The 9558-nt window shown below is 50.1% G+C and overlaps 1 protein-coding gene across 2 annotated transcripts; it reads left to right on the top strand.

The window, feature by feature from the left end:
• Positions 1-1490: 1490 nt before the first annotated feature.
• Positions 1491-7978, top strand: LOC108930694 (nucleus accumbens-associated protein 1-like). Of its 2 annotated transcripts, none has more exons than XM_029250352.1 (6): positions 1491-1673; positions 3700-4718; positions 5943-6119; positions 6648-6753; positions 7140-7237; positions 7612-7978. In XM_029250352.1, exons 2-6 carry the CDS (start codon positions 3728-3730, stop codon positions 7911-7913), a joined length of 1674 nt encoding a protein of 557 aa, XP_029106185.1. In that variant the 5' UTR covers positions 1491-1673; positions 3700-3727; the 3' UTR covers positions 7914-7978. The 2 variants fall into 2 exon arrangements, with proteins under 2 accessions (XP_029106185.1, XP_029106186.1); XM_029250353.1 differs by lacking the exon at positions 1491-1673 and adding an exon at positions 2180-2254.
• Positions 7979-9558: the final 1580 nt, after the last annotated feature.

The following is a 9558-nucleotide window of genomic DNA, read 5'->3' as shown; positions in this document are numbered from 1 at the left end:
TACACAGGACAGCTGGTAGCTTACGTTTACATTTATTCATTTAGCAGACGCTTTTCTCCAAAGCGACGTACATCTCAGAGAAAATACAATTTGTACATTGCATTAGGAGAAAGAGAGACAAAGTTGCAGGCATGTGATTCTTAAATAAACCTAGTTTGTTTCTTTCCACTTTATGCACCTGTGTTCATTGCACGAGTAGGTGCACAAAACTCAGGATAGACTAATCCTGATCACCTTCTTACATTTTTAAGGTACACAAACATTTACATACAATGCAGGAGTAGTGACTGTAAAGGCTTATCTGGGCATGATCATGAAGTTCCGGTGCATGAACATTTACACCATACACGAGCTGGAGAGATCATGGGCGAAGTGAGTCCGGAAAAGGTGAGTTTTCTGACCCTTCTTGAATGTAGAAAGAGTTTCAGCAGTTCTGAGTGAGGGGGGAGGTCATTCCATCACAATGGAGCCAGGACCGAGAACCTCCGCGCTTTACTTTTCGTGCGCGGGACCACCAAGCGAGCAGAAGAAGAAGAGCAAAGAGGTCTGTCTGGGGTGTAGTGGTTGATCAAGTCTTGTAAATAGCTAGGAGCAGTTCTATTGATGCATTTGTAGGCAATAACCAGGGTCTTGAATTTCATCCTGGCAGCTATATAGGAAGTCAGTGCAAAGAAACGAGTAGAGGAGATACATGGGAACGCCTGGGGAAAAGTCTCAGCTAAATGAATAAACGACTTGTTCGTGTTATTAGTAAAACTGGCAAAAGACAGGCCAGTTAATGAACACTTGTCACCAGAGAATTAACAGTGAAAATAATTCCATTAGAGTTTAATTTATGCTGTTTAAAGTAGGTGTTTCTTTTATTCCATGCTTTGTTCTGCACAGCACACCTTGGCAGCTAACCTACTGGAGGCATTTAACATAGTTTATTCGACATATGGGGGCGCGGTAGGTCTGGGGTTCGAGTATTGCTTGGGGTGTCTTGCGATGGACTGGCGTCCCGCCCAGGGTGTTTTCTCTCCCCTTCGGCCTAGCACCCTGTGCTTGCGCCCTGTGCTGGCGGGTAAGGCTCCGGCTCACCATGAGCCCGCTCAGGACAAGCAGTTGTTGCCGATGGATATTGTATGTATCTTCGACTAACAACCGTTTACACACGAAATAAGAAGTGGGTTCTGTTGCGGTAGGGGGCGCGGTGGTGCAGTGGGTTGGACCGGGTCCTGCTCTCCCGTGGGTCTGGGGTTCGAGTCCCATTTGGGGTGCCTTGCGACGGACTGGCGTTTCGTCCTGGGTGTGTCCCCTCCCCCTCCGGCCTTACGCCCTGTGTTGCCGGGTTAGGCTCCGGTTCCCCGCGACCCCGTATGGGACAAGCGGTTCAGAAAATGTGTGTGTGTGTGTGTTCTGTTGCGGTCACTAAGAACAGCTGATTCTCACAAATACCCAAAAACTCTTGACATTATATTAGAGGGATGGGGGTACTGGTCTGTCGGTCGGGGACTCTGCGCTCTGCATCCTCTTCGTGTGATGCGCTCGATGATTCTGCACTCGGCGTTGTGCCTTTGCTCACAATGAATGGCCGCCTGTAGGAAGAGAGTGAGAGAGAGTGAGTGTGAGCGAGCGAGCGAACGCGTCGGACTCCTCCATTGAAACACTTCACAACAGCTCGCGGCGCGGGGGTGAGTTTTTACCGTCTTTCGCGCTATTCCCTCGGGGTCGATCGTGGGTAGGTTACTGTGGCCCAGTCTGGAAGGGCGGCTTTGGCTCGGTGGCCCGGCGGCCGAGCCCAAATCGGGTCGATCGGGAGAGATTTTTTGGGGGTATTGTTTTGGGGAAGGTGTGTGTGATGGGGGATGGGCTCGCAGGAACGACACCAACAAAACTTTAACCACTTCCCGGCTTCCTCGCACCCGGCCTCCAGCAGCCGCAGCTTGCGAGTACTTAGGAACAACGTAGCTACGAAAAACTTTCATTATGTTAATTAAATATGCATGCTCCATTTCGGCAGTGGAGTTCGGAAGATGATTTTAGAGACGAGTGGGCATCACTCGCGCGCGACAGTCAAGTGCTTCAAGTCGTGTGTTGTGTCGCGACTCGCAACGCCCCCCCCCCGCGCGCTCCGCGCTGGTTCCGTCTGCCTCACCCCCCCGCTGCTGCTGCATTTGTCCCGGAATGACCTGTTGATGTCGGTGTAGATGGAGCGCCGCGGGGAAGTGGTTCCCCTCAGCCCGAAATACTGACGGAGAGAATAGCGGAACGGGTGCGTCGCCGACTCACGTAGTTAAATATATTTCCCCCGCAACGATCGTCTCGATGCGGCTGCTGTATGTGAGTGGACCGCGTGTGTGGATGTGATGGGGAGCAAAAAAAAGAAAAAAGCACGGCTGAGTCAGGAGACACATCGCGGCACGTCGTGTCTCCCGCAGGCCGGAGGAGGAGCGCGTTCGCCGCCGACACTTCACACTCACTTCTCGTCGAGACGAGTCGGAGTGTCACCGGCGGGCTGCGGTTCCCAACGCGGGAAGATTCCGCTCATTTCTCTCCTCCTCCTCCCTTCCAAGACCCCCCCCCCCACCAGGCCGAGCCCAGCCGCCGGAGAGCTCCTGCTGGCGAAGGGCGGCTGGCACTCTGCTTGGCAGAGCAGGGCCACCGAGCCACCGGCCGCCATTGCGGAGACGCTCTCCAACAGAGCTCCCCACCGCTCGCGCTCCATCCCCTTGTTCCAAACTGCTCCGCTTGAATCTGAGAGTTACGTCGCGGGCGCGTGCACGCCAGAGCCCGCGAGGGCTGCTCTGACGAAGAGCGGCGGGCCAGACAGATGTTCGTGTTTGCGAACGGCGCGCGGCGACACAAAATGCCCGTCGGCTCGTCAGGACGAGGAGACGCGGGACTCGTGGTTCGCGAGGAGCCCGAAGCAGGAAATGAACCGTCCGCAGTACCTGGAAACGTTGCGGCTTCTCCGCTTCCCAGAAGTGTGGAAATGTATAAAGATAAAAGTGCGAGATAAAATGTGCCCTCATCCTGCCTGCGACGCACCCGCGGCAGAAAAATAAACTAAAGCCTCTTATATGTAAAGCGGTTAAAACAGTAGTTAACACCTCTGCGTAACCTGGTGGGAGCCCTTTCCTTGAGTCCCTGCTGTAAAATGGTTGCTGTGAGATTCCTCAGCTCTCCACACATGTATGTTAAAGCTGAAATAATTATTATAAGAACCCGTTAAGTGCATCACTGAAGGCTCCGGTGCAATTGAATCTTTAATTTTTAATGGTGAAGTGTTTGGGGGTGTTGCCAGACCTGCTTGGGCTGCACAGGTCAGCGTTTTTGGGTCTGTAACCAGGGTCTGTGGGCAGAACGGGGGCGAAGGTGAAGGAAAGGGCGGCGGCGGGTGCTCAGGTGTCTGGGAACGCCTCGGACGTGCAACGTTCGCTTTCTGTGCTCTCCTTTTTCTCTCTGTTGCTCTTTCGCACTTCAGCGCTCTCCGCCGAGCCATTTATGGAGCGGTGTCCACGTGACTTGGGGAGGTTAGGGCAACCGTCGGCCGGATAGGGGAGGCCCTCGTCTTCTCCCGTCGGCGGATGGTCAACTTCTACGGCGGGACCGAATGAGAACGGCGTTTTTCTGCATTGTCTTGCAGGGAGCGGTTTGCGAGCGCTCGGTTCCTCACTGTGGCTCACGGTAGGCCTTCTCTTCCCTCTGTCTGTACAGAAGACCCAGTGCTGCTGGGCGTAGCACCATGGCTCAGACGCTACAGATGGCTATCCCCAATTTCGGCAACAATGTCCTGGAGTGTCTGAACGAGCAGCGGCTGCAGGGCCTGTACTGCGATGTGTCGGTGGTGGTGAAGGGCCATGCCTTCAAAGCGCACCGCGCGGTGTTGGCTGCCAGCAGCTCCTACTTCCGGGACCTATTCAACACAGGCAGTAAGAGCTCGGTGGTGGAGCTGCCCTCGGCCGTGCAGCCCCAGAGCTTCCAGCAGATCCTGTCCTTCTGCTACACCGGGCGCCTCAGCATGAATGTTGGCGACCAGTTCCTGCTCATGTACACCGCTGGCTTTCTGCAAATCCAGCAGATCATGGAGAAAGGGACGGAGTTTTTCCTCAAGGTCAGCTCACCCAGCTGTGATTCGCAGGGGTTACAGGCTGAGGAGGCCCCGCCTTCTGAGCCGCAAAGCCCCGTCACGCAGACGTCCTCCGGGGCGGTGCCAGGGGCTGGGGTCGGAGGAGCCAACGGGAGTGTGTCGGCAGCCAGCCGACCCGCTTCCTGTCTCACCCCGCTGCCTTTAGTTTCCCGGGTTAAAATGGAGCAACAGGAGGCCTCCTCCTATTCGGTGGTCTGCACCCCGGTGGCCAAGCGGCTCTGGGAGGGCGGCAGCCGGGAGGTGGGCAGCGGCGGCACGGGTGGGGGCGGCGGGGGCGGCATGAGAAAGGCAGCCCGCTTCTCCCAGGAGGCAGCGAGGAGCAGTGCTGGGCAGTCGCAGGGAGTGGCTGGAGTGACTGGCAGCCATGGTACTGGCACCAATGGAGGCGGGAGCAACAACGCCACCAACGCTGCTGCCTCGGAAAGCACCAGCCCCGGCACACTGAGTGCCTACACCAGCGACTCTCCAAACTCCTACCATGACGACGAGGAAGAGGAAGAAATCCCCGAGGATGGTTCCGAGGAGCAGTATAGGCAGATCTGCAATATGTACACTATGTACAGCATGCTCAACGTGGGGGCGACCGGTGAGTACAATAGCTGCTGAGTCATTAGAGGGATTATTAAATGATTTGTTTATTAAATACGCTGCAACTAAGCATGGCTAACTACCAGCAGTTTTGGTTTTATTCATTTTCAGTGGCTGACATGTTGAAATGTCTGTCAGTTTTTGTTGATGTAAAGGATGTAAAGAGACCTCAAGGGAGCTCACCCATTGCAGCCATTTACATTGTTCATATATCAGATGCTTTTTTTCCAGAGACTTGCCGTGAATACTCTGGTGTTTTAGCTGAAACATTTTAATCCAAGGTGACTTGCAGTGCTAGGTACCCTACAGTACTCTACCTACAATCACTCACTGACACCTCACTCTCACACACACTATGGGCAATACAGAGTCACCAATTGAGCTGAAACACGTCTTTGGACTGTGGGAGGAAACCAGAGCATCCGGAGGAAACCCACGCAATCACGGGGAGAACATGCAGACTCCACACAGGCTAAGCGAGGATTGAACCCACATCGTCTTGCGCCGACCAGATGCTGTGAGACAACAGCGCTGTTTGCTGTGACACCATGCCACATATTTCCTGTATTCTCCACAAGTCTGAGCTATGGGGTAGGATGTCAAGAGAGAAGATACTATTTAAAAAATAAGAAATAAAAAATCCAAAGCCATATAAATTTTGCAAGACATATTCAGACCCCCAATCTTTGTGGGGTAAAATGTCTTATCTGATAGGACCACGGTAGAACTTTTTGACATTAATTTCAACAATCCATCACCCAAAGTACACAGCACTTACTCTCGGTCACGGTGGTGGCACCATCAATTGATCAGCTGCTTCTCTTCAGCAGCGACTGAAATATTGCTAAGGTTGTGTAAATAGTCACATTTTTATAAACATGGTCTTGAGCATCATGTAGCCCCCCTGAAGACATCAAGAAATCCAGTTTACCAGTGTGGGAAAGCTTAACATGTTGAGGAAACCACTTTCATAGAGTACGTTTTGTTAAATACTTGAGCCTGTGCTTAACTACACCACTACAGGGTCTAGAACTTGAACTAGCAAACATTTAATTTCAAAGCTGTATCCCTAGCCTCTCCTACTTGTTGTTAAGCAAGTATAATTAATAATCGGTGGACACTGCATACCTCTCTCAAAAGGAATGCTCTAGCTGGGTATAGCATGGGGGGTTTTCAGCAGGACTGGTATGTGACGGAGGCTCTGTGTTTGCATGTAAAACAGCTGGCGAGCGTGTGGATGCCCTGCCCGACCACATGACTTCCGACACCAGGAACAGGATGCGCGTGCGGCAAGACCTGGCCTCGCTCCCTGCCGAGCTTATCAGTCAGATTGGCAACCGCTGCCACCCCAAGCTCTATGAGGAGGGTGACCCTGCTGAGAAGTTAGAGCTGGTAACAGGTCTGTCCACTAGTGCATGCCTACTTTAATTTGTTGTTCAGTGGTTAGGCATCCGCACCTGTTCTGTCATTACACCACTTTTAGTGAAGTTTAAGAGGGCTAAGTGTGAAGCACGTGTGGGTAAGTCCTTAGACAAAGCCATAAACGTAAATAGAGTATGAAAAAGGCTTCTGTGGGAAGTTAATACAATACTTCAATAACCAGTGGTTGAATTATTTCACTTGGCTGAAAACTGAACCCAGTGTGCCGCTCCTAGGACACTAATGCATAGTAAGACTCCAGAATAGTGATGTTTCCACATAGTGATGTATTTAATGCCAAACGATAAACATGACCTTACGTTGAATTTGCTCTGATGATAATCCATCATTGAAATCTTCTGTTTAGAGAAGCCCTTTTAGATCAGAAGATTGACTTTTTTTTTTTCTTTTTTTGTTAAAAGCAAGTGGTTACAACTCATAGTTTGAATGAACTGGGCCTAACAGCCCTGTTCTGCCCTGTGTATGTGTGTGTTTATGTATGCGACAGGTACCAGTGTTTACATCACCCGAGCTCAGCTGATGAACTGTCACGTCAGTGCCGGGACCCGGCACAAAGTGCTGCTAAGGCGGCTGTTGGCGTCCTTCTTTGACCGGTGAGTTTCTGTCCCCATCCCTACTGCCAAATTCTAGGACCACCATTCCTTGGTCCAGTGACCCTGTACAGTAATGACTGAAGTTTCTGCCTGTGCTGAGTGCACCGTACACATCTTTGGAGAAAGTTTCAGTTACGGACTAAAGCAGGCAGTTGACTTGGTTATTTAATTTAGTGCTTGCTTAATATTTTGCTCTAGTAATATTTGTTTGTGTTATGCTGATGACTACAATCTGAATGGCTAAATGAAAAATTAGATTTTAACCATATGAGGTATGCACCTCTCAATTTTCTGTTCATTACAAATGATCAACATGGAAATAAGCACAAAATGGCCCCTTTTTTTTCCCCCCCTCTTCCTTTCACCGCACCCACTCCCTCCCACAGGAACACCCTGGCTAATAGTTGCGGAACAGGAATCCGCTCCTCTACCAATGACCCTAGCCGCAAGCCGCTGGACAGCCGAGTGCTGCACGCTGTCAAACGTAAGTGTTTTTATGTGAACTAATCTGAATGCCTTTGAATTAAAGCTGTAAGCATCAGTGGCTGGTACTCACATTAAAACGATAATGTTAAGGTAGCTGTTTGAAGAATGAATGATTTAATGATGTGATTACTGTCTAATGAAGTCATTATGATGCACTAAATGATTCATCGGTGGTTTCCCAAATTAAAGGAATTACTAAAAGTACCATTCAGTCAGGTTTAAGTCTCCGTTAGCATAGGATTTAGAACCTGTACCAAGGTGGTATGAAATTTACCGAACAATTCGTTGAATGCATAAGCCTCATTACGTGAACTTGGATTTACTGCTGTCACGGTGCATTTATGTGTCTTTGTGTCAATCTACTTACCTTAGTCTACTGCCAGAACTTTGCCACCAGCTTCAAAGAGAGTGAGATGAACGCCATTGCCGCCGACATGTGCACCAATGCACGGCGTGTTGTGCGCAAGAGCTGGATCCCTAAGCTGAAGATGCTGATGGCTGAGGGTGACGCCTACTCCAGCTTCCTTGCTGATGCTGTGAAGATGGAGGCAGATGGCCTGAGCGGAGAGCCCAGCTTTGAGGCAGCTAACTTGGATGCGGGAGCATCCAGTGAGGCGGGCGCCTCTGGAGAGCCTCTCCAAGGTGTTGGTGGAGATGGCAGCACTTTGTTTTAGTTAGCGACCATGGCGATGCCACCCCTACCCTAGCCAAACCCTGCCTTTCCACCTCCTTCGCCACTGAGCCCTCTGCATTATCCTAGATTGTTTTCCCTGCTGGGGTGGGGAGAACATCTGTCGAAGGTTTGGGTGGGTGGGGTGGGGTGGGGTGGGGTTAGAGGTTATGGTGGGTGGGTGGGGGGATTATTGCTTTAACAAAACAAGAGATTAACCCACTCTTCAAAGCAGACCATTTTTCCTGGTCTGCCATGAGTTTGTTTTTTTTTTTTTTTGCACGTGCTGGTGGAAAGTACTGGAGACGATGTCCCACCTCCTCTCTCCATATTGACCAATCGAATTTGTTAGGCCAGGGAGCCTAGGCTGGAGCGATGGGGTGGGAGCAAAGCACCTGATAACACTGTTCTGATGTTGAATGTACTCAGTCAGCAGCAGCGAACTGGCACAGACCTGTGGCCTCAGATTGTGTTTTAATCCTTTTTAAAACATTTTAAGAATAAAACACTAGGAGAGACCGCTGGGGGCCTCTGGAGGTCTCGCAGGAGCAGGCAGTTGCTGAACAGGGGGGTTTAACCTTCTCTCTGTGTTTGTAGCTGCAAGAATGGGGCTCCACATCTTCTTTCTCCACAGCCTTGGAGCCCTCTTAGTGTCACATTATGGCCAAAAAAAAATCAGTTTTCTTAAACATCTTCATTTTATATTGTTTTGCTTAAACAGCCTTTTCCCTCTGTTTAACATGCCAAGGTTCCCAAAACAGAGAAGGGTTACTGGGAAGTGTAAGGGAATGAGAATGGAAAACAAAGAAAAACATATTTTTAAAAGATCTTTAACTCCTGCATGTATCGAGAGAGAGGGATTGTTTTAAAATCTTTCTCAGACTGAAATGCTGATTACATTGTGTTCCCTCTAAAGATATTAAGCTGCCAATGCAAAAATATTTTCAATTGACTGTTTGTGTGGGTTTTGTCTCTTTTAGCCCAGTATTGGGTGATATTTAGTATTTGAAAGATTTCTTGCTCTGTCTTTTTTTTGTTTTTTTTTTTTTTTATTTTTATTTTTAGATTTCATTTCCCTTTTATTAAAGGCTTGGGTGGCGGCCTGTCCTCTACCCAGCTCATACTGTCGGGTGCAGGCAGAGTTTTGGACTGTTGATGGAGCCAAGGGGAGGCGCAATGCCAGGTGCACAGCAGCCCACTTGTGGGGCTCCCAAGGTACTAGGCTGCATCAAAAGTGACGGCTGCGTATTGTGAGTCTTTGGGTTGTTGCCATTTGTTGAAACCCAGTGCACGTTTGCCAGAGGGCAACCTTTTATCTGCTGTCCAACATTCCTGGTACATCAGCTAGGTAAAGCTGTGGTGTGTAACGAAGTGTCCTTTATTTCTGTATGGTGTGCAGTAGAGGTGCAGAAGTGAATCCTGATGCTGGTTTTAAAGTGCACCTGAGTCCAGCGCTGGCTCCACAGACTGTTGCTGCCGTCTTCTACAGAGAATTATTCTAACACGGGCTGTTAGAAATTTGCACATATGTGTTCCAGTGCTGCCTTAAGGAACGCGTCCATTCCTGGGAGTTTCAGTGAGGACTCTTTTAGGAGGGGGTGGGTGAGGTGACGCAAGTCGAAGGCTGTACAGAAGCACGCACGTAGCTA

Source organism: Scleropages formosus, chromosome 3 (genome assembly GCF_900964775.1).
Source record: "Scleropages formosus chromosome 3, fSclFor1.1, whole genome shotgun sequence".
NCBI classification, from domain to species: domain Eukaryota; kingdom Metazoa; phylum Chordata; class Actinopteri; order Osteoglossiformes; family Osteoglossidae; genus Scleropages; species Scleropages formosus.
This window is presented reverse-complemented; position numbering and strand designations above follow the sequence as displayed.

Bases quoted from the DNA above. Each gene is read 5' to 3' on its own strand.
- LOC108930694 (XM_029250352.1), top strand. From the start codon at position 3,728: ATGGCTCAGACGCTACAGATGGCTATCCCCAATTTCGGCAACAATGTC. The intron at 6,120-6,647 runs GTCTGTCCACTA...TGTATGCGACAG, and splicing joins GAAGTTAGAGCTGGTAACAG to GTACCAGTGTTTACATCACC. The intron at 7,238-7,611 runs GTAAGTGTTTTT...TACTTACCTTAG, and splicing joins AGTGCTGCACGCTGTCAAAC to TCTACTGCCAGAACTTTGCC.